This window comes from Manis javanica, chromosome 3, assembly GCF_040802235.1.
Source record: "Manis javanica isolate MJ-LG chromosome 3, MJ_LKY, whole genome shotgun sequence".
In the NCBI taxonomy this organism is placed as follows: Eukaryota; Metazoa; Chordata; class Mammalia; order Pholidota; family Manidae; genus Manis; species Manis javanica.
In genome coordinates, this window is record NC_133158.1 from 134,327,804 (window position 1) to 134,352,655 (window position 24,852).

Genomic DNA, 24,852 nt, shown 5'->3' on the forward strand with positions numbered 1-24,852 from the left:
CTCCCGGCCAGGGAAACACGAAGCCGCGCCGGCGCGGCCACACCCGCAGCTCTGCGGGCGGGCGCTGGGAGGGCGCAAGGGCCGGCTCTCCGGACAGGCGTAAAGGCTTCCCGGCTCGGAGGGCGGGATCCGCCAGGGCGGTCGGCGCGGCTGAACCCCTCCACGCCAGCCCCCGACATAGTTCCAGCCCATCCCTAAATGAGGCAGAAAGTACTCATTTCTGAGCAAGAGCAGAAGAACGAAGGTCCCGGCTAAACCAGAGGAAGCCGCTCTGGGTGGTCAAGGTCCCCAGACCGGTTAGCAAGTGGCAGGGCGCGCTCCCGCGGGAGAGAACAGCTACCCGCGCGCGCGCGCCGCTGCAGGGCGCGAGGCGTTAGGGGCTCACTTGCCCCTCGCCGCGCTCAAGGCCAATTCTGTCTTTTAAAAGAAAGAAGCAAAAAATAAGGATTGGTAAAACAAAGAGGGTAAGTATCAAGTTTGGCAGCGGTACAAAGACTCTTCCCAGCAGAGTCAAGTCGATGGAAAATAAATGGTAAGGAATCCTCTCTGCTTACAGGCGCTGTGGCACCTGGCTGGAAAGCCGGAGACGGCTCTGCATCAACGGCAGCGCGGCTACCTGGGCTCTTTAGAGTCTGCTTCCAAAGCTGCTCCCCAAAGCCTGGCTCTACAACGGAAGAGAGTGCCTTATGTTATGAGGGAACTAGTTAATCTGTGTAAAGTGCTGAGACCAGCACCTGGCACCAAGCAAGAACTCAGTGAAGATTAACTAGTATTTCTAATAATACCGTTTGCACTAAGAAATTACTGTTACATGTTTGTGATTACTCTGTCTCTTCTTATACATTATGAGCTCCTGAGAGTCTTATTTATCTCATGCATCCCAGAGCTTGGGACTGTGTGGGGCTCAATAAGTTTGTGGTTTGAATTGAGTTACTTATTCAATTGCGCTACCTTGGAAAGTTGATAGAAATAAAAAGAGGGTGGTGAAATAAAAGACAAATGAAGTCTGGGTCTCCTTTACCTCACACTTTATCACTTCAAGAAACAGCTTCATAACACCCCTCCTTTTGGGAGGTGTCTGTTAGCTACATTTCCTCTGCTGGGAACTGGTTCCAGTTGAGCCTCAGTGGAACCACATTAGTGGCCAAGCACAGTTCAAGCTTAACCAGTTTTGGTATCTCCTGGGCCCCCACATGGGCTGGATTAACACAGAGGACACACAGATGGGCACAAGCTCAAGCCATATGAGCAGATTTATTTGAGAACTCTACACTGTTGACTCCAACAAGTTCCTCTTGGCATACATCAAACAAGTAATAAGAACAGCAGAAACAATAACATTTGCTGAGCACTTATGCACTGTGCTAAACGCTTTCATATATCATTGCATTTAATCAACAACAACAAAAAAACAGTCTTTTTTATTTCCATTTTATCCAGTGAAAAAACTAAGGCACAGAAAAGTCACAGTGAGCCACTTGCTTAAGGTCACTCCACCGGTAAAATGTGGAGATTCAACATTTTGTAAGTTCCTGACTCCTGTGGTAGCCACGCTAGCCACAGGCCAGCTCTGAAGCACACACAGCACAGAGCTGGTTCTCTGCAGGGCAGAGGCAGTGTGCCTCGGGGCCCCTGCTGTTAGCTCTCTGCCCACAGCCCAGCAGGTTGGGTCCAGCATATCTGATCTACAGAAGACCCTAGAGTTCTTTTTTCACCGGTCCCTGGCTGTTGCCACAGGTCATACATGCCTTAAAATGGGACCACCTCTGGTTTGTAACTTATGTCTAAAGGACACTCTTTTTCGTGGTAGAGCAAAGGCATTGAAGCCACAGGTCGCTGAGGCAAAGCACTTAGTGATTAGATCCCATCACTAATGAGCCTCGGCTAAGATTAAACTTGGACTTTTCAGCAGTGCCCCATCCCTGCCTTGCCTTGCCCCTCCTCCTCTAATGTGTAACTAGTAGAAAGCTGCAGAAGGACAAGCAGGGGCTGGCCAGCTGCTGGTGCCACACTCACTAGAGGACCTGGAATTAAAAGGAGCACTCCCAACCCATAAAATGACAAAAGACAAGGTAAAGAGGCATCACATTCATTTTGAATTGGCTTTGCGGGTATGAGGGAAATCCATCCAAGTCGGTCGGAGTACAGGGGAGTTGGGGCATGTTGGGTGGAGCTCCCACTGACCAAAGCTACTTCTCCTGGCCAATTGGTAGTTCATTCGGCTGCTAAAAAATACCTTATTTCTTATTCAGTAATTGGTATTTTAAGGATATTTGCTCTATTTTCTGACTAGTCTGTGTAACTTTTCTCAAGCGATTTTACACAACCAAATTATTGAAGGAGTGAGCAAAAAAAAGAAAAGCAGAGTAGCCTGAATCTAATCATGAAAAATGATCTGAAATCAATGTAAGAAAAACAAGAGGTTGGAAGGACAGTTCTAGATTAAAGGAAACTAAGAAGAACTATCAACCAAATGCAACAAGTGATCTTGGATTGTGGAAGGAAGAAGAAAACAGTTCTAAGGGACAATGTGGGGACAGCCGGGAAATTTTGAAAATGGGCAAATATTAGATAATATAAGCAATCTACTACATTGTTGGATATGATAATGCTATGTATTATGTAGGAAAATGTCTTTGTTCTTAGTGAATACATGCTGAAATATTTAGGAATGAAGTGACACAAATATCTGCAACTTATTTTCAAATGATTCAGCCAAAATCATACACACACATGCACACACAGTGTGAGTTAAACAAATGTGGTAAATCTTATCCATGGGTGAACACAGGTGAAGATTTTGGAACGTTCACTGCTCTATTCTTTCAACTTCTCCATAGACATGATACTTTTCAAAATAAAAACTTGAAAATAAGAAGGGCACAGTGATATTGCTACCTTAGAGGTTTCCCCCAAGCAGAAGCACCCACCCCCTGCACACAGTCATGCCAGCACGTGAAGCTGCAGCGGCCCTGTCAGAGCAGGACTTCTAGGCTCTGACCCAGTGTAATGTACTGGGCTGAGCATTCCTTCCTGTCAGTAAGTGGGAAGGCAGGAGCGCAGCTTTGTCGCCAGCCAGGCTTGGGTCTCAGATGTGGTGATGTTACTTGCCTGCTGAGAGACCAGGGTTAAGTTACTGAACTGAGTTTGGGTCATCTATACTGTGGCAAAATGAGAAGGTATGGGGCTATAAAATAAGGATATAATAGGGGATGTGAAGCGATTGTAAATTCTTTAGAGTATGAGAATGATTAAATGAGTTAATATTGGAGAGACTCAGATGGTAAACATTTTAATGTTAATAGTTACGTATTTACATGATGTGTATTTAAATAACTAGGACTTCATAGTTTCCTATCATAACCCAAGATAAAGCTAAAGTAGTTAGAACTTTAAAGACAATATAGAGACAAATACTAAGTTGTTAACTATGCAGATGGTATATAAATATGGCAAAAATCACAGTTAGTGTTCAAATAACTCAAGTAAGAAAGTAATGTGCTTACCACTGTGCCTAGCACATAGCAGATGCTGTCATTAAATTCCCCAAGGGAGCTTTAGAAAATGTGTTGTAAGACTTTTCCTGAGAACTAAGGAATTGCCCTATAATGGAACCCAGAAAGAATGAGAATCCCCCAAACTTTGAAGGAAGTGGGATAAGCAGGAAACCAAGGATCAGAAGACCTGTGTTCTCACTGCCTATATGCCCAGCAATGTGCTGTGTAATTCAAGAAAAAGGACTTGGACTCAGTTTCTTCAAGTGAAAAATGAAGGGGTGAGACTAGAACCTACTGCTCTGTAATATCTCAGTTGGAAAATTGCTTCAGAGGCCCCCGGCCTTCTCCAGAGTTGGGTGTGAGATCACCTTTGGGAGGCATATGGTTAGGCTAGAGGAAAAGGTGTAAGCTTCTCCTCCCTGCCTAGTCAATCAGTAGCTGCTGAAAATCTGTTTTTCTGTTTAGCAGTGGGAGTTTAAGAATATCATCTCTGGGTTCCAACACTAGGGTATCTGTTACTTACTAGCTGTGGTGTTGGGCTTATTCTTAATCTCCTCTGAGCCCTGGTTTCCTCACCTGTAAAACTGGGATAATTTCATGTACCTTGTAGTATTGTTGTGAAAGAGGATCAGTGATATGAAACTTGACAGGTGGTTGTTTGACAAGAGCGATAAATGAGATGATAATGATGTGATTAAAGGTACTTTATAGCCCTTTCACTATTATAAAAAGACCACATTATTTATCTTATTTAATCTTTTTAATAATCCTATGCATTAACTATTATTATATCTATTTTTTGGCAAAGAAACTGAAGGTCAAGGATGTTAAGGCTAGCTGGCACTCTTCTAGGTATTCTGAATCCCAAGTCTATTTGTTTTTTCTAATAGACCCCATCTGCCTTCTAAGCCACAAAATAAACACCACATTTTATTTTTTGTTAAGGTTCAGCCACTTGCCCATTCTACTCTTGCACATTTATCCACAGCATATTCTTAATTGTATTTGGAACCTAGTATCTCTAACTTAAAATTATTTAGCTCTAGATGAAGCTAGTCTTTCTAAACATGCAGGATTAATATCTTGTAGCCTAAAAAGAGGATGAGAGAAAAAACTTAAAATCTCCTGCCACTCGTGTATTGTATATGGCCTTTGGACATGTTCTTTACCCTTTCCACATCAGTTTTCTCACATGTGATATGATAGGAAGTCCTGCCTACAGGCTTGTTGAGAGAACAGGTAAACCATTCAGAACCCAGAGTCTGGGCAGAGTAAGCTCCTCTCTAATCTCACTGCTTCCATCAGCCCTGTGTACCTATCATTGACACAACCTCTTGGACATTAGATTGAATGGATGAGTGCTCATGGGCTAATTCGGACTTGGTAGTTTTCAGAAACTTTTGCTCTTACAAACAAAACTGTCTGTCCCCAAGTCTAGAGCTAAGCCACATAGAAGGTTGACTATAGTATTACCTCTTCTCATTTCACAATGGAAAAAGATAAGATGGGAGGCAAAAAGCAAGTTTAAAAGGGAGTTCAGAGAGGGAAATTAACCTGAAAATAAGAGGTTAAAAATGAAGAGAAAAAAAAAAGGAACTGCAATCAAAGAGACTAGGGCAATTCCAGAGACTTGGGTATTTGGAATGATCACTTTGCTTGGAATTTAAGTGACCTGTTAAATGTTGTTGCTCTTTATCTGACCAACTGGGATAAATTTCTTCCCAGGAAATTAAAGTGAGGCCCTGTAGCCTGGGGTGGCAGGACCAGAGCCAACTCTGAAAAAGAAGGCAGGAAGACTAGAAGACAAGAACTTTAAGAGCAGTATAGGGTTTCTCAACTTTTAAAAACTTTCCTATCTCTTTCAGTTGCTTTTTTTTTTTTGTTATGCCTAAACATGAGAAACTGATCTTGGGCGCAGCTCCAGAATTTCTATAGTAATGACTTAGAACTATTTGATTGGAAAGTCATAGGGCAGGAGCTCCAAAGAACTTCTATCTTTGAAAATTAAGTTTCATTTATATAAAAGTAGGAACAGCAAACACTGTTGTGACTTAGACTGTATATTCGGAGTGGCAGAGGAGGGCTAAGGGAGATTCTGGGCAACCAAACTGGCTACCACCTTCACCCCCGACTTTTATTTCTGTAGCACCTCTGCTCACCATTGGCACAGTTACTAATTGGACTCTTAAAATAAGAAGAAAAGTGGGGGCAGAAGGATATAGCAGCAGAGAGCAGATGTCCGGACCGAGTGGGAAGGGCAGTCACTAAGACACCGAGTGCTTGGAGAGTCTAGCACAGGAAGAAAAGGAGATACAGGGATGAAATTGGGCAAGCAAATCATGGCCCTGGGCTTGGTGGAGGAAGGTCTTGAGGTTCTTCAGCTGAGCTATAGAGGAGCAGTTGGGTAGTCTTTGCCCCTTTGGAGTTTTGTCCAGAGACCTCACAGAAGTTTTCTGTGGGTAGGTGAGGAAGGAGGGGATTTGTGTGCCGGGTGTCAGGAAAATTCACTTGGAATTGGTGGGTGGGTGGGTGGCCATTTAGCTTCAGCATAACACTTAGTAAATTCTGTGAATATGTGCACTTCCAGATATTTTTCAATTTAGATAGATTATGATCCTACATTTTTACATGTGCTTGACTTTTGAATGTCTGTTTCTGACCAATGAGAAATGCAAAATAACCAAGTGGTTAAAAGCACAGGCTCTGGAACCAAATCATTATTTTGTAAGTTAGTGGCTGTAAGACCTTAACCTAGGCTAGTTACCTATAATATAGGGATACTAATGGTCGTGAGGAACGGGGTTGGCAGGATGATGGTCCTCTAAAGATGTACAACTTCATCCCAGAACCTGTGAATAGGTTATTGTACGTTGCAAAAAGGACTTTACGAATGTCCTTAATATTATGGACCTTGAGATGGAGAGACTTAGTTGAATTATCCAGATGGGTCCAGTCTAATCCCACAAATTCTTATAAGGGAAGAACTTTCCCAGCTGTAGTCAGGGTCAGAGAGATACATGAGGACTTGACCAACCCTTTTTTGGCTATAAAGATGGGACACTGCTAACCAAGAAATGGGGTCGATTCTAGAACTGGGAATGGTCCTAACTTTGCAGCTGGCACAAAAATACATACTCTGGTTCTACAACCATGAGAAACTGAATTCTACCCTTAACCCAAATTTTCCTCTGCAGCCTCCAGAAAGGAACAGTCTGCCAACACCTTAATTTTAGTCTGGTGAGACTTGTACCAGACTTCTCACTTACAAGAACTATAAAATAATAAATTTGTGCTATTTAAACCTTTGTTTTGTTGGTTATTTGTTAGAACAGCAAGAGGAAACTAATACGAGTACAAGAGATACTACACCTCTCAAGGTGCCCCTGGTTCCCTTACTACTGATGATGGTTAACTATGTGTAAATGGAATTAAAGTCCCTATCCTTGGCAACAGCTGAAGGGGAAAAGGATTTTAGGAGAAACCACCAAACTAAGTAAATGGAACCCCACTTTAGCTTTGACCTGAGCCACTTGGTTTAAGATGTCTAGTTACATTTTAAAGCATGATCAAAATCTCTTGTAATCCCATATACCACCATATTGTGTGTATGTGTGGGCAAGAATGCATATTTTACATATATTTTAAATGTTATTTATAATTAATTACCTTATTATTAATTACTTATACATTTATATGTTATATATTTATTACATACAAATTATGCATGTATATTATGTGGTAATAAATGCTTCCTTGGGGATATATATACAGATATAGATATAGATATAGATATATATCTAAGGATAGATACACACACACATATAATCTGATCACATCTTTTGGGTCCTTTCTTTCAGGAAAGGCAGTTGCTAGGAAGAAAAGTCTACATAAGGTGCCACCTACAATTAATTCTGATTTAGTGGAAAGAGAGGTAGCAAACCCACAGATTCCCAATTCTCACCCCAGAGATTCCAATCCAGTAGTAGGTCTGGGTGAGCCCCAGGAAGCTACACTTGTGACAAGCTCTCCAAGTTGGGTCTAGTTTTAGAACTATGAGACTCAATAACTTCAAGGATTCTCAGGGTGGTTCAGGGATAATACTTTGTTAATGATGACACTGAAATTTATAATCTCCAGTTTGATTAGTGAATGAGGGGTCCTTGTTAATTAGCTACTTTTCATACTGAGGTAGAGAGATTCACAAATAATCCCAAATTTAGATTTTAAAACCAATGATCCTATAGGAGATCTATACACTTGGGTCACATACCTCCTGAGTATCAGAGTGGGAACTGGAATCTATACTGATATGACTCATTCAATTCATTCATTCAACAAAGTTCCAACTATACCTCATGTTACTTATTTGAAAATTTAAGTTATGTAATTATACATGAAATAGTTTCCTTATAAAATGCCTAATAATAGAAATAAAAGAAAAAAATACTCTTCTACCACACCCCCATCTCACTTTCCTCCTCAAAGCTCATCCTCTTGTTATTTGTTCTTCAAGAAAATATTCTATGAATTATATACAACATACACAAACCAAGGACACTCAGGTTTAAGCCTTAAAAAAAATAATGAGATTATACAACTTCCTTTGTCCCAACAGTAAGTCAGTATGTAACGATCACAGAATTGTTTTTAACTACTGCATAGCATGTTGTGTGTGTCATGATGTGTTGAAATCCATTTGGCCATTCCCCACTGAATTATATTTAAGTTCTTTTACAATGTTTGCTATCACACACACAAAAAAATATCCTTACATATGCACTAAATATCCTTATATGTGACTCTGTATGCATAATATGGTTTCTCTAAGATGGTTAGACATGTAATTATGAGTTGAAGGGGATGAATGCTTTGCCCTTTTCTACACCATTTTTTGGAGTTGGGAGGAAAATAACATCTCTTAATCCAAAATTCTAGATTCAACTGGATGCAAATCCTAGAAAGTATCTTTACCTCGATGTTGATACAGATCATGATAAAGGCTGGCTGATGCCTCTTGTGTGAATTTTGAGGCATATTTATACCACTGCAAAGTCCAGGAGAGCTCCTCATCTCTTTATCACTACAGTCTTATTTGACTTCTCCCAATGATGTTAATGACCATTTTTATCTTGGCAGTTTCCTTTGGTCAGCAGCATTTCTAGTCCTGAGTCCTGATTTTGATTCTTAAATATGTATGTGGAAAAGGATGTTTGGTTCCCTGACTGCAAACAGCTGTCCCAAACGTTTTCAGCTTTAGCAATGTAGAGGAAATGATGAATGGCTCTCATAGTCCCACGTGGCTGACCGCCACTGAGAGCACAGGGCCCACTACACATGAGTATCAAGGGCAAGAAGCAGCCTTGGAGCCTGTCAGAAGTCCAAGCTGCAGACTGACAGGATGACGGGTACTGAAACCGCCTGGCATTTCCCAGCCCTCTGCTTCATTCCCCGCAGGTCACCTGGACCTTGGCTTTCACGGTCCTCACTGCTGTGCTGGGTTCCTTCCAGTTTGGATATGACATTGGTGTGATCAATGCACCTCAACAGGCAAGTAAAAAATGTATAATTCAAATCTCTTTTGTGCACTTGCTGTCAGTGACAGAAAGATGTGTGTTCCTTCTACACAAAGATAAGGTCTGTCCCCGTGGGGAATCCAGGGTAATTCCAGCCCTTTCTCAGGTACTATGTGTGTGGTTCCAAACCTGATAACATGGCCCTGACTCCTTACTTAATAACCCTCACAGCAAAATAAAGGCAATAAATAATTCTTGATCTCTGACTCTGCTGTTTGCTGAGCTTACAGAAAACTCCAGCCAGAATACCATGTGCCTAAGGATTTTTTTTAAAAAGCTTAAAAGATTATTGCAGCATTCATTTAGAGCTCCCAGCCATACATGAATGAAAACTGCCAGGGAATAAGAGGAAACAGCAGAAGGATGAGTTTCATTCTGTACACAAACATTTATTGAGCATCAGCTCACTGTGCTTCAGGCACACTAACATATGTTTTCCCCAGTTTGACCCTACCAGCAAACTTGTTATGCCCATTTCTTAATCAGATTAAAAACTTTAGAAGCCCAAACACTAAAAAGATTATGGGTCTTTCCCCAATTCCTATCTCTCACAGGTAATTCAAAGTAAAATAATATTAAATTTTTAAATAATAATTAAGACATCCAACAAAGTTTGGATTTTCTCCATGATGACTACTTGAGTGGATTTTTTTAAATATCAAATAATTTCTATCATTTTTCTCTTTTATTTTGTGTATCCCTTCTCTGGTATCTAGTGAATAGACAGAGAAGGATGTCATTTTTCTCAGCTCCCACAGCCTGTAAGGGGGAACCCGGACTTCATTTCCTCAGCTCTACCTCAGACTGCCAGGGCATTGAGGGCATGGTTGGTGTCTCACTCCTCTTCCTATCACCAGTGTCAGGCACAGTGATGGGTGTAAAGGTGTTTGATAAAGTGTTTAGTGAATGCATCACTAATTATCAGGGAAATGCCAATCAAAACCACAATGAAATATCACCTCACACCAGTCAGAATGTCCACTATTTAAAACACAAGAAATAAGAATTGGCGAGGATGTAGAGAAACGGGAACCCTCCTACACTGTTGGTGGGAATGTAAATTAGTACAACCATTGTGAAAGGCAGTATGGAAGTTCCTCAAAAACCTGAAAATAAAAATCCTATTCGACTCAGTAATTCCACCTCTAGGAATTTACCCAAAGAATACAAAAATCCCTGATTTGAAAAGACACATACACCCCTATGTTTATTGCCACATTATTTACAATAGCCAAGATATGGAAGCAACCTAAGTGTTCATCAGTAGATGAATGGATAAAGAAGATGTGGTACATACACACAATGGAATATTATTCAGCCATAAAGAAAAAAGAAATCCTGCTATTTGCAAAAAAATGGATGGATCTAGAGGATATTGTGTTCAGTGAAACAACCAGGTGGAGAAAGACAAATATCATATGATTTCACTTATTTGTGGGATATAAAAACACAGCAAAATAGAATGAAAAACAGAGTAGATTCATAGACACTGAGAAGGGACTGGTGGTTACCATGGGGGAAGGGCTGGGATGGGTGGGGACTGTGAGGGGGATAAAGGGGCACAAAAATTCAATCATAATGTAAGTTGGCCATGAGGATGGTGGTACAGCATGGGGAATATAGTCAATGATTCTGTAACATCTTTCTATATTGACAGATAGTAACCACACTAGTGGGGGTGAGGATTTAATACCATGGATAACTGTTGAACACTGTACTGTATATTTGAAACCAATATGAGATTGTATATCAATGATAGATACCTCAATTTTTCAAAGAAGTGTTTAGTGAATGAAGGAGAGAGAGAGAGAGACCAGTGAGAAGCTGAGGGGTAAGGGAGGCATAAGGTGAAGGTACAAGCATTTGTTGGGTGCCTTCTGTGAATCCACCGTGTTTTACCTGCTTCTCCTACAACTCCAGGGAAAATGGAAAATTGGACTCAGGAAAATGTAAGATACTACAGAGTATGAATGTGTGAAATGTGTGCTGGCTGAAAAGGGTTTCAACTTGGGCCAAAAGATGTGCTCTGGTCAGGCACCATATATTACCATGAGTGTGGTGGTAATATATGAGTGTGGTGGACCTTGCTGAGGCTGAAAGATTTAGGGAATAATCCTTGGAGTTATATAATATTTCTGTGAGTGATGACAACATGTGCCAATTTAATTTGGTTCAATTCACCATAATTTGGAATCAGTAGATTCCTTTGTGGAAGACCTTTTCAACATCATGAACACAGACATCCCCACAGATATCTGGCTTAGTCCCCTTGCTAGATTCCCTTCCTTCTGTGTTTAATGAGCTGCATAAACACCTTCCTTCCGTGTTTAATGAGCTGCATAAACACCATTATGTAAGAGTAGTCATTCAGGTCCAATTGTTTTTGGTGGCAGAATGACATTTGGAATTATTTTAGGGTATTTTTAAATCATGATTTTTATGATTATGAAAACCACACATGTCTGTTGCAGAAAGTCATGGGGGAATAAATCCCCATAATTATTCTACCACATAGGGCAAACTGCTGAGAACATTTTGGGTATTTCCTTCCAGCCTTTTTTCTATACATATTATGCATATATAATGGCCTTCTCATGAGGCAAATGTCTTGGTCATACTTCTTTTATCGTAAGAGGATGTCAACTCCCTCTCTCACTCAGCTGACGTTATCACATAGGACTTTGCCCACAACTAGCAACTAAGAGGAGCTGAATTCCAGGTCCTTGTCAAAGGCCCAGCCCACTGTCACTGAATAGTGACTGAATCAATACTGAGAGGAATGACAAGGAAGGAAGGCAGCCTAAAGGATGTGCCTTTAATCCTTTGCCACTACGGAAACACAGTATAAAATATGTCTCTGTGACATTTAGTTTTGAATGTCATTCATTCTGTTACACACTAACCTCTGTGAGGACCCACAGGAAAAACTTCTTTCAGGTCTCAGTACCTTCTCAGAGGCCACTGAGTTGTTTTTATCTTTGAAATTCATCAATATACATGATTGTTTACCTCTCTTTCCACTGACTGCTAGGAAGTTTATTGCTCAATTTATAGCTCACTTCTAGCAAGGATACAGCACCTAATATCTGAATTTTGTATAATAACTTTATTTTTGGCCCTATCTTATCTTTCCCTATCTTTTTTCTCGGATCTGTTTTTATGCTTCTATTGGAATGTTTACCTAAGTCAACTTAAATCCTGCTGGGCTGAGGTAACACTGGTGTGAAAATGTACTTTTTAGCCTGCAGAATATTTTCAATTTAATTAGTGATCAACATTTAAAATTTGAATAATTTTACATTAAAACCCAAATTTCTGGCTTCTTTTTAAAAATTAAAGTCATGCAACACTGGTCTCACAGTTGCAGCTTCCACATTGAATGGGGCAAACACTCTCCAGCGCTATAATCTTACCTACTTGGCATGTTATCTTCACTAGAAGAAACAGTGTTTCATCTTCTAGCTATTGAGGTTCTCCTCCCCTCCTTCACTAATTTCTTCCTGCTGGTTCCTGCTGGCACTGGAATTTGTGGCCTCTTTTTTATAGAATGTAGTCAACTATAAATCATCTATCTGTGTTTGTATATATATAATACACATAATCAGGAGGATCCTGTTTAAATTCCTAACAAACATTATAAGGCAAAACAAGAAAAATATATAGAATATTAAAAATATTGGAGCTATTTTTCTTTATTTCCTTAGGTAATAACATCCCACTATAGACATATTTTGGGTGTTCCATTGGATGACCGGAAAGCCATCAACAACTATGCTCTCAACAACACAAAGGAACTTCCCACAGGCCCATACCTAAGCAATCCAACACCAACGCTTTGGGTGGAGGAAGAGACTGTGGCATCCACTAGCCACATCACCATGCTCTGGTCCTTGTCTGTGTCCAGCTTTGCAGTTGGTGGAATGATTGCATCATTCTTTGGTGGCTGGCTTGGGGACAAACTTGGAAGGTAGGCAAATTTCCTAAGTAAACACAAACATGGAACTTTAAGTCTTTGGGGTTTATAAGAATTTATTTAGAAAGAAATCATCTTTCCTTTTGTGGAATAGTTTTAGAGTTATTTTTTCAAGTCATGACCCTATAAGTTAGGTTGATGTTGGACCAAATAATGGAGAAAGCTGTTGCCACAATCCACTTAATTAAGGAGTCATTTACAGCAAAAGTTGAGTTTGGTGTGTATTTCTAGATAACCACTTCGATTCCTTGGCTCTGTAAGTTAAAAAACATATTAAGAAGCCGCTGCACAAATGGTTAATTCAGGAACTTGAGAGAAGAATCGAGAATGAAATCTTTAACCTGAATGTCCACTATTTGTTTCATCAAATCGTTCACTTCATTTCTCAAACATCCAGTTTTTCATTTTCAAATTAGAATTTAGCATTTGGACAGTCAAGTCCTAAGGTCAACTCAATATCCCCAGCTCCCATTTGCAGGGTATACCTGGTGTGGTTTCTAGGTGCTGCTACGGCTATCTCAAGCCCCAGCCAGAGAAGAATCAAGTGTTGTCTCCATTTCTCTACTCTGATTTCTATTAGGTGTTTCGAATTAAAAACATTAGTGGAACCCCTTTACACGTATTTCACTTAGTCATGTGACATACTAAAGCTCTTGGGATTTCCCCAGCTCTCCACAGAGAAGAAATAAAATAAGAACATTAAATGGTTATTTCTTCAGATTGTCTTTGAGCTCATCTTTTGTTTATTAATTGCCTTTCTTTCTGATGATAAAAATAAATATGCAGATATGGAAATTCTAGAAAATGCAAAAACCTGTAAAGATGTAAATGATGTAGGCAACCATTTTAGTAACTCTGGATCACAATTCATTAGGTTTTTAAATTCCTACTTTAAATTATACTTTCATCTATCTGGTTATTAAAATATTGATAACCTCTTTCTCTAGCACTAGATAATTTAAATAATAAAACTATATATAAGAAGTTTTCTTAAGTAATGGATAGCATTAGAACCCAAGTTTTATTATTTTTCTTATTTGAAAGGGACTTTCCTCCAATATAAAAGAGAAAATGATCAGTTTCTTACATTTTTGCCAACTTACTGGTGTTGAGCTGAATTCTAAATGAGAATCTATGAATTATAGAGTTCATAAACTGACTTCAGTCATTTAAAAAATTAAAAATCATTTTTAATTTGCACCAAGTTGGTTTAAACAGTAATTCAATACTTTTCTAGATTAATTATTTCTAAAATAAATAAAGTTAAACAATGTTAAATTAAATTTAAAATATGGACAATCCAGTTCTTTTAGCAGCTACTGGTATTTGTATTTCTTCCTATTCTGAAGAAAAACTTTAAGCCCTTGTCATCTCAGTTAGAGATGAGGTTCTGACAGGTCTAGTAACTTATTCTAAAACATTTAACTAGTGCCCAATGATGTAACCAGGATGCATGTCCTCTCGAGTCATAGCATTTAGCATCAACAATAATCATACCCCAAAACAGTGTCAAATGATTGTTTATTAAATGACTTATGGTAAACTAAAAGTGAGGCTTCTTTCAGCTGTCAGTAGAAAAATGAAACTCCTTGAAAAACAGCCACAAAATTAACAAATTTAACTTCCAAATTAAAACAAAAGAGTTCAGCCTCTCCTATAAAACTTTTCTAGGAAGATTTGCAGGGAAATGGCATGACTTTCCTATCACCAGGGTCATTGCTCCACCAGTTAAAAATAAGTAAATAAATAATGTATTTTCCATTATCACTTTAAAAAAGGTCCTTCCTTATAATTGTGTAATAGTCAATAGATGTCTATGGCCATTGTTGTACAGATGTACGTTCTCAAGGTCAATTTTTCCAGAGGCTGTGCCCTTACAACATAATCATAGGTTATGTTGTTATGTACTGTAGACTATGGTCTGTGCGATTCACTAGCATGAGTCAAGGGAGGTACACACAGCTTGCCTTTGAATGCATTTTTTGTATCAAAAAATGGAACACATTAAAATGAAGCATTAGCCTTTGGTTTTACACAGTTCCAGTCCCAGCTTTGTCACTTAATAGCTGTATGAAAATGAGCAAGTTATTTAGGTTCTCTAAGATGTTTCCCCCACCATCTGCAATGTGAGATAAAATAATACCTACCTCATGGCATTATTGTGAGGCTAAATGAGAACAAATAGAGGGTTTAGCCCAAGGCCCGGCATGCAGTAAGCAGGCAACGAATGTGTCACTTCAGTCATGATCACAATGACAGTGGTGACCATGATACAGCCCATGCTAACAGCACGATTTAGAGCCGGATTCAAAGAAATATACTTAAAAGCATATTTGCTTCTCCCTCACTCAACCATTTCATGTACTTAAGAGTATTTATTGTTTGTGTTTCTCAGTCTGAGTGTAAGTTAAAATCCCCTAAGTTGTTTTAAAGTGTTCCTCATCCATCAGTGGTTAAGGAAGATGGACTTTAGAGCATCCTGGCATCAAAAATACTTTCAGACTACCTTTTCAAAGACTTTTAATCTTTTCCCTCCCTGATAGAATATACTATTAGCTAGCTAGTAAGAATTTCTTAAGGTAAATTATTGAATTTGCCTGCCTTCTGTCCTTGTGTGGAAAGAAAGTACTTCATAGAGAAACACCCTTGTCTTTTTCTACTCTGCAGCTTGGAAGCTGGTCAGCTCTAAATCACTGTTTCCCCTGCCTTTTAGTAACTGCCAGTTTCTATACATTAGTTTCCTATTGATTGCTGCTATAATCAATTACTCAAATTTAGTGGTTTTAGACAACACAAATTTCTTCCTTTTGGTTTTGGAGGTCAGAAGTCCAAATTCAGTTTCACTTGACTGAAGTCAAGGCTTCAGAGGGGCCGATTCTTACTGGGGGTTCTGAGGGAAGAACCCATTCATTTCCTTGGCATTTTTCAGCTTTTGGTGGCCACTTGTATTCCTTGGCTTGTGGCCCCTTCTTCAGCCTTTAAAGCACATTAGTTCAATCTGTCACCACATTCTGCCCTCTTCTTACAAGGATACTGTGGTTGCATCATTGGGCCTACAACGATAATCCAGAATAATCTCTTCATCTCAAATTACTTACCTTAATCACAGCTGCATAATCCCTTTTGCCACATAAGGCAACACATTCCCAGAGTTTTGAGAATTAGGATGTGGACTCCACGGGAGTATTATTAAGCCTATCTCAAACTTGTTGGGTAGTCACTGCAGTATGAGATTATACAGCTTTACTCTCCACAAAGAAAAAAATCTGTTTGGTGTTAAAGATACTTGCTTAGGTAAAGCTCACCTATTAAAATTTGAAAGATTGAAATAGAACATAAGAAGAGCTTGCATTTCTTTGTGGCATAAATATTTCCACATCTGTCCATTCAGATTCCTTTATTGGCCATATCATCATCTACTGAACTTTGAAGGTTCTGGTGTACCTCGCTCTGTCATTCAATAGGAATAAAAATATAAATTATCTGCAAACGTTATCTATTTTCATGTTATTAATTTTGTAAATGATTTTTTGTTGCTATGTCAGTTTTATTACATATTTTATTTTGGTTACATTAATTCATAGATTCCGGGAATATGCTAACATATATTGTTAAAATAAGAACACTTACAATTCTCAAGGATAAGGCTTAAAGTAAAAAGTATATTTTAATTTACTTCCAAATAATTCACACTAAAGGGAATTTAACTTTGAAAGTTTGTTTCATGGTCTACATCAACTAACCCTGTGCGATTTAAAGGAAAAAGAAAAGAAAGAAATAGGATGTCATCAGTTACAACTACAGAATTTAATGTACCTATCACCAGCCAATTATTCTCTAAGACAATCAACTTGTACAAAACTTAGTTAACTGTTTGAAAAAGTGTCAGAAGTGCTATCTTTATCAAATTAGTCATCCCCACTAGTTGAATAATCTTTATCAAACTGGAAACAAGGTACATGACACCAGATTCTTTCATGACAAATATTACTTATTGTTAATGCTTTAATCCACAGATAAATCAAAGTAGAAATCATGGTTTAAGATTCCCCAACTAGCTATTTCAGCAAAATTAAAATAATTGCTCTTTGGTGAATATCTCAGCATACTCTGAAAGCAAATAATTTTATCAAGTCTGATGCTAAATTTATAATCCTTGCTTTTTAAAATTTCAGAATCAAAGCCATGTTGGTAGCAAACATTCTCTCATTAGTTGGAGCTCTCTTGATGGGGTTTTCAAAATTGGGACCATCCCACATTCTTATAATTTCAGGAAGAAGCATATCAGGACTCTATTGTGGTAAGTCACACACACACACACACACACACACACACACACACACACACACACATGTCTGCAAATTATTCTAAAGGCAGATGTGGTAACATGAAGGGAAATTTTTGAACCTGAGGTGGCATCACAAAAGGGAAAGGCAATAGCATAATGTTCAAGTCCTTAGGGAGGTTTGGGACCAGTAAGTGGGTTTGGTGAAGCTATCTTCTCGCCCCCGGCAATTTCTAGTTATATGATGTCAGACAAATTATTTAACTCTCAGTTTCCTTATTTACTAAATGAAGAGGATAATATCCAGCTCATAGAGCACTTGTGAGAAAACATGTAGTGTTCAGCATAGAATCTGACTATAGGAAGCTTCCAAAAAATGCCAGCTGTTGCTACTCCTGTCATTCAGTAGACAGTGGAAGACTGCAACACCCAGAACCTCTAAGTCGACCCTTATGGCCTGTTTGGCTTTGGCCCCTCGGGTCTGTGTCTTCTATCTGGAAAGGCCTTGACACCAGGGCCCATGTCTCAGACCACATTCCTGATATGTCTGTTTCCACTGTGGCCTGGGCGAGCAAGTGGCACAGGGAAAGGAAATTATGTTGAAGTAGCTGGTAGATGAGTTTGTTATGAAGGAAGAATACTCCTCCCATGAACTTCACATCTGAATAGCTAGAATCACTAGTTCTTGGAAACAGTTTTTCAAATTTTGGGAAGTTTCAAACTTTCAGAAGCAAATTTAATCAGCAGAGGTCTGAACAAAGGGAGAATCATTCAATCTCTAAAGCAGCCAAGTCTTTAGTTTCTTGATGTCAGTGAAGCCCTGGTTCTGATGGTTTGGAGCCAAGGTTTTCACCCATTGTCCCAAATCATAGCTGTCTTTCAAAGCATTAGCATCCACTAAAAATGGGAGAGGAAGGACTAGAGCACAAAATGGTGTATAAAATATTTATAACACTTCTACTTGTGAAAAGACTATATAGTTCCATTTGTCTTCAATGACCAGTTGGAACAAAAGTCTAAAATACCCACAAGTTAATAATTTAATTAAATTTCTCCTTTCATTATTTTCAATGTTAATACAAATAAGTGAAAGTTACAAAAGCTTTATCACAGTGAAGAGTCAGCCTATATGCGGAAAGAGCTTCCGATTTAAAATGAATTAATACTGTCTCTGTCTGGCTTTAGGTATAGTAATTGAATCTGAGCCTCAGTTTCCTCTTTTGTAAAATGCAAATAAGTGATCCAAATCATGATCCTTCTTTCTTCTTCATTTTTTAACACACACTATAAAAAAATGTTTTTGGAAAAACTGAAGAGAATTGTTACAAACACACTGTGGAACAACCTACCACTAGCGTAGCCAAGTAACTTGGGCCCTCCAACTATCTTTTAAAATTATGTCGGGTTGTATTTTAAGCACTAAAATTGCTAAACGTGATAGGAAATACAATTTGACTTCCAGTTCATGTTACTTCAGACCTATGAACTTAACTACATTATTCTGTTCTTGAGATATAATAGTAGATACTACATAAGAATAGTGCAGTCCAGAATAGGATCCAATAAATGGGGTTTGTTCTTATTTAAGTTCAACAGACCACACATTAGAGTCATACTTGAAAGTCAGCTGAAATCCAGATGCTCTATCAACCAGGCAAATGTTCATGTGGGATGTTAAGAACAGTTTGAAGCACTGAAAAAATACTGTTTCCAAAAGCATCTTTTACACAAAGATTGTCCATTTCCATTTGATAGGCAAGAAGTCTAAGAAGTCTCTGACAAATCTCATTTTTAAATTCTTAAGAAAATGCCAAGCATTGCTTTCAGCCTTGCTTATTGATAGTCTTGGGCCTTTTTATGTACTCAACAAATAGCTGGATACTCAATCATTTCTGAGATGACTGATTACATCTGCATTTAAGGAAGCTATGGAAAACAGAATGGCCTAGCATTTTTCAAAATTCTTGTATTCTTTTAAGCACCAAAGTCTTTATTCAACTAAAATATTTTCTGAAGCCTATAATTTGGAAGAATAAAGAAGCGGATTGCTCCATTTGGAGTAATTGGGGAGGAGCTCCCCCTTAGTTCCTTAACCTCTTCCACCTCTCTGCACCCTCTCTAAGAGTGATCTTGCGGTGCCTCCAAATTGTGAAAACTCAGAAAGGGCTCGTGGTTCTCAAGTGAATGCTCTATTGCACTGTGATCTTAGGAAGTCATTTCTCACCTCTATCAAGTAAAAAGGTTGGCCTAGATATGTTTAAATTTCCTTTACTCCCATGAATCTAGATTAAGAATATGTTAAAGTATTCTTCTGTCTCTTTTCTGAAGACAATCTAAGGCATTACGATGTAATCTCAATATTAACATAGAGTTTTTTAACTAAATAAGAAAACACTATGACTAATTGTCAAATTCATGACTAACAATTTCTTTCTAATCATATATCCAATAAAACTTCATTTGGAGTCTTAGCAACAAATATTCTTTGCATAAACTGTGACTGTGATTGGCAACAAGGGCTCTTCCTTCCAACAGACTCGGGAAGGGACTTTCAGTCAGGATACTGACTACACTTAAACCAAATTACTGTTACGGAACGAGCCCAGGCTGCACTTTGACATTCACGCTCATGTTTCATGCAGGGCTGATTTCAGGCTTGGTTCCCATGTACATTGGTGAAATTGCTCCAGTCACGCTCAGGGGTGCTCTCGGCACTCTTCACCAGCTGGCCATTGTCACGGGCATTCTTATTAGTCAGGTAAAAACTCCTATCCCCTGTTTTACCCAACTTCTCACTCCCTGGCTGTCTATTCTCACTGTAGACCAACAAAGAGGAAAAAGCCAGTTCCATCAGTGGTAGTGGAGGTGGTATAGAGACATAGGCTTTTTTGCTCTAAACTAAATTATTACTACTCTGCTCCTTCCCTTTGAGTTGTGGTGGGGTGGTGCTGGTGGTAACCTGGCAAACCGGATCTTGAACTCCTGGATCTATTCAAGAATTAAATTATTCCATTTAGATTTCAAAGAATATAAAACTTCAAATTTTTGATGGTTTGGTTTCCTTTCTTTTGAACATTTTAGCTGGAAATTTAATATTCATATGATTGCCATAGCACTTCTTGTTCAGTTGAGTTTATCCTTCCCTTCTATCCCATGGTCTCCGGAGGGTGTCCCCAAAATCTCAAGCCTATGACTACCCAGTGGATTAGCCACTGCAATAGCAATCACAAACTTGGCTCTCATTAGAGTAATTGTTCTATGTAACCCCCTTCTATTTAATTTCTGGATAATCTAAGAAGAATTTTTTTAACAAAGATCCAAAGTTTTGCATGATTTTTGGTACTGTTTGAGATATCAAATGTGCTCTTAAAAATATGATTGATCAGAGAAGACAAGTAGTGACTCTATAGCATCTTACTACGCTGATGGACGGTGACTATAAAGGGATATGTGGTGGGGACTTGATAATGGGGGGAATCTAGTAACCACAATGTTGCTCATATAATTTTATATTAATGATAACAAAATTTAAAAAAATACATAGTCAACTAATAAAATAGTCATCTAATAAAAGGAACACAATCTTTTTTTCCCTTTAATCTTTAAATGCTGTGAATTACACCAATAGGCTTATGTTATATTAAAACAGTTGTATTCTTAGCAAGAATCCTGCTATAATTATGTTATGTCTCAGACATATTATTGCAGGATTTGTTTAACTGATAGTTTAAAATGGATTTGTTTATCTGTGTTCCTAACTTAAATAAATAATCCTTTTCTTTAAAAAAATTTTTTTTGATTGATTCTCATCCTAAATGTCCCATATTTGTTAATGACTTCCAGTCCCTAATTTAGTTAAGGTGAGACCTACTAGTCATACAAGTCTTCTGTATACTTGAATCAAAGTATCAGAATCACTACTAAATAGCTAATGTCCTATTTCAACAAATTGTTGCAGAAGGCAGACCTAAAGTGCTGTGCACTTGCTATGCTACCTCCCTGCCTTTTCAGATTGTTGGCCTTGAGTTTATCCTGGGAAATCATGAGTGGTGGCACATCCTGCTTGGTCTATCTGCTGTGCCAGCCATCCTCCAGTCTCTGCTGCTCTTCTTCTGTCCAGAAAGCCCCAGATACCTTTACATCAAGTTGGATGAGGAAGTCAAAGCAAAGAAAAGTAAGGCTGTGGGTGCCTTTTTTTCTTCTTATTGTTTTGGAACTATTAGCTAATGAAAACCAGTATGCATGGATGGTTATTTGTGAAATTGGTACCAGTGCCTTCTAAATGAAATAAGTGATTATGTGTAAGAAGAATGTGCATGATCACTTTAATATGAATGCTGTATGCCATTTCATACCCATAATTCACTCACACCCAAATGGGACAACCACATGCAGGGTATTGGACTCAGCCAGACACTTCTGAAAGACCTTTCTATGTGTTATGCTTCTATGATAATGGGGATCATGGTTTTGTCAGGAGAGAAAACCAAATGTTCTGCTTTTTAAAAAAAATAAATGGGATTTAATTTAACAAAAAAGCATTTCCAGTACCCTTGCTGTTAAGTAATAGAAAAGGCTGTGCAGAACTGTAGTTTTCATCAACATAATAAAAATAAATTTATTTTTGTTTTGACTTGGGTTGTACCATCCTGATCATTTTTGGGGACAGGCTTGAAAAAACTCAGAGGAGATGCTGATATCAACAAAGACATCACTGAGATGAGAAAAGAAAAGGAAGAAGCATCATGTGAACAGAAAGTCTCCATAATTCAGCTCTTCACCAATTCTAGCTACCAACAGCCTATTCTAGTGGCACTGATGCTACACATGGCTCAGCAATTTTCTGGAATCAATGGGGTAAGTTTCAGAATACCCCCTAACTCTTAAGAGCAAAGTGGATTAAGATAGAGAAGTGGCACAAGTTTAAATAGCTAAAAGTAGTTTTTAACTGTTGACATCACATGTTTTACTACAACATATATTGCGTGAGCATTTGTTTTCTTGGTTCTGCTTTATCTGCTTTCTAAGGCTAGCTTACAATTTTTAAAAAATGTCAACAATCAATGGTACTGTATGTCTATTAAAGTGAAGGTAAAAAGGCAACAGACATAATAAATATGAAAGAGGGAAGAAGAGAATATTTATACCAGAAAAACTAACTTACAAAGGGCTTCTAGAGTTGAGCATTAAGTTTAAGATTTCTGATAGCCTAGGCATAGGAGTCCATGGTTCCCTCTAGTTAGGTGAAGTATACCAGATAGCCAAGGACAAAGAAGTTCCTGCTGCCCAAGAAACTTTCACTCTACTTGGAGAGTCAGCGCACAAAATAAAAATAGAGTGAAAAGGCACAATATTACTGAGTGGTGGTAGTAGATAAGACATAACTGAAAAACAATATTGAGTATTAACTAGCCAGCTTTAAGGTTTTAAATTGGTATCCTTGCATTATTCAGGATTGAGTTGTTCTACTGGCAATTAGCTAGCAGAAGAAAAAATTAGACATTTATTAAGAAATTGAGTAAAGAAAACCTCTTATCCCATTTCATTGCTGTTAAAAATGTACCTTGGGCTTCCTCTATGAGCCCACCCCAAATCCACAAGGGACACTTTGGGGCTGACCAATGGACAGGCAGAGATTTGGGGGAGGCAACGAAAGCAGTTCCCATCAGTTGAAGCAAAAGCTGAATTCACCCCACAAGCTGCATACTGCTCTGCTGTCATCTCTGTTCTTTTTTAAGGGGCACTTGATATTCATTTTTATCCAATATCCTATATAACTTTGGGGCTTACAGACCAAATTCACATCTCCTGTCTGAGCTCTGCCTGTATACCAATGGCACAGTACTTAATCTATCAGACCTCCTGATTTTATCTTCTATCCCCGTGCCTGGCATAGAGGAAGCCAGGAAATGTTGAACCTGAGGCTGCTGAGCTGCCTAAAAATGGGGGGAGAGTGTACAGATGCTGTGAGCTGTCCTCACTGCACACAGTCCACACAGCCCTGCATCAGCCCCGTCAGCAGGAAGAGGTGGTAGCAAAAGGACATGTTATGTGGGACAGGAATGAGGATGACAGAACTACAGAATGATCTAATAGACAATTATTAGCACAAAAACATAACTAATAAAGGCTATTAGGGAGGTTGTGAACCAGATTTCTTCATCTTCCACTGAGACTAGTGGAAAATGTGGGGTTAAATGTAATAAAAACCAGAATTCTTATACACACTGGTGAGAGTATAAATTGACACAATTTCTTTGGAAAACTAGCAGTATCTATCAAAGCTGACCATATGCATACATGATGGTCCAACAAGTCTATTCCTAGGTGCAAATGTGTACATTTTTCACCAAAAGGATTGCGCTAGAATGTTCATAACAGCACCATTCACAATCAATCCTAAATGACAACTACCTAAATACCCATCAGTAATAGAATAGGTAGTTACCTATAAATTGTGGTATATTAAAACAAAATACTATACAGCAATGATAATGAATAGTGTAAAAAATACACACAATCATATGGATAATTCTCACAGAGGTAATGTTAAAGCCAGATACCAAATAATACACACTATGTGGTTCCATTTACAGCATGTATAAGACTAGGCAAAATTTATCTATGATATTAAAAGTTGGAAGACATTTGGGGGGCTTCTGGAGGGCTGGAAATGATTTATTTCTTAATCTGAGTTCTGGTTACACAGGTGTGTTCAGTTTGTGATAATTAACTGTACACTTACGCTTTGTGTACTTTTTTGTATGTATTTTATACCTTAACAAAATTTTTGAAAATTAAGAAAAATCTTTTCAAATGCAGATGCAGAGTTTTCAGCTAAATATGAGGAGAACTTTAAAGCAATCAGAAGCTTTAAACACTAAAGGATGATTGTGGTTTCTCTGTCCCTGGAAGGAGAGGACAAATAAAATATTTAGGGAACTCTAGGGACCATGGTTCCATAGAAACAAAAATTTTTCTTGCTTTAAAGCTACCAGTGCTGGAATTCTTGATTAAAGTTAAACTGTTATTACTTTGCAGATCTTTTACTACTCCACTAGCATTTTTCAGACAGCTGGAATCAGCCAACCTGTTTATGCAACAATCGGAGTTGGTGTCATCAACATGGTTTTCACTGCTGTCTCTGTAAGTTAATATTCTAGATAAATACTCTGCTTGTTCCTCCATCCAGAAATGGGAAGAAAAACCTTGTGATTTAAAGTGATTGATGACACTGTCCACATGCACCAGGTGTACCTGTAGAACCAAGTGAGTCACGGGAAGAGTCCTGTATGTGAATAACCAACCACTAAGCATAACTAAAAAGGTGGATCACTGGTTTCCCCATCTGCCGGGATGCAATTTAGTCACTCATTTGTGAATTAATAACTCACTGAAGGGCACAGAGGACTTTCTCCTTATGTAAATATCTGAGTTCCTTCTTTGCTCTTTACATAAGTTTCTTGGGGTTAGCTGACAGTTTGCCATTTCTATCAATACTGGGTCTTCTACCTAGGTTCCCTC

At 38.5% G+C, this 24,852-nt stretch overlaps 1 protein-coding gene across 1 annotated transcript in view; it reads left to right on the forward strand.

The window, feature by feature from the left end:
- Positions 1-1,946: 1,946 nt before the first annotated feature.
- SLC2A2 (solute carrier family 2 member 2) overlaps positions 1,947-24,852 on the forward strand; it is a 32,150-nt gene continuing 9,244 nt past the window's right edge. The window contains exons 1-8 of the mRNA XM_017661761.3: positions 1,947-2,072; positions 8,952-9,044; positions 12,775-13,037; positions 17,219-17,343; positions 19,971-20,086; positions 21,340-21,502; positions 21,998-22,185; positions 24,370-24,474. Coding sequence (XP_017517250.1) covers positions 2,058-2,072; positions 8,952-9,044; positions 12,775-13,037; positions 17,219-17,343; positions 19,971-20,086; positions 21,340-21,502; positions 21,998-22,185; positions 24,370-24,474 — 1,068 coding nt within the window. The 5' untranslated portion in view covers positions 1,947-2,057. The remainder of the gene's footprint in view (positions 2,073-8,951; positions 9,045-12,774; positions 13,038-17,218; positions 17,344-19,970; positions 20,087-21,339; positions 21,503-21,997; positions 22,186-24,369; positions 24,475-24,852) is intronic.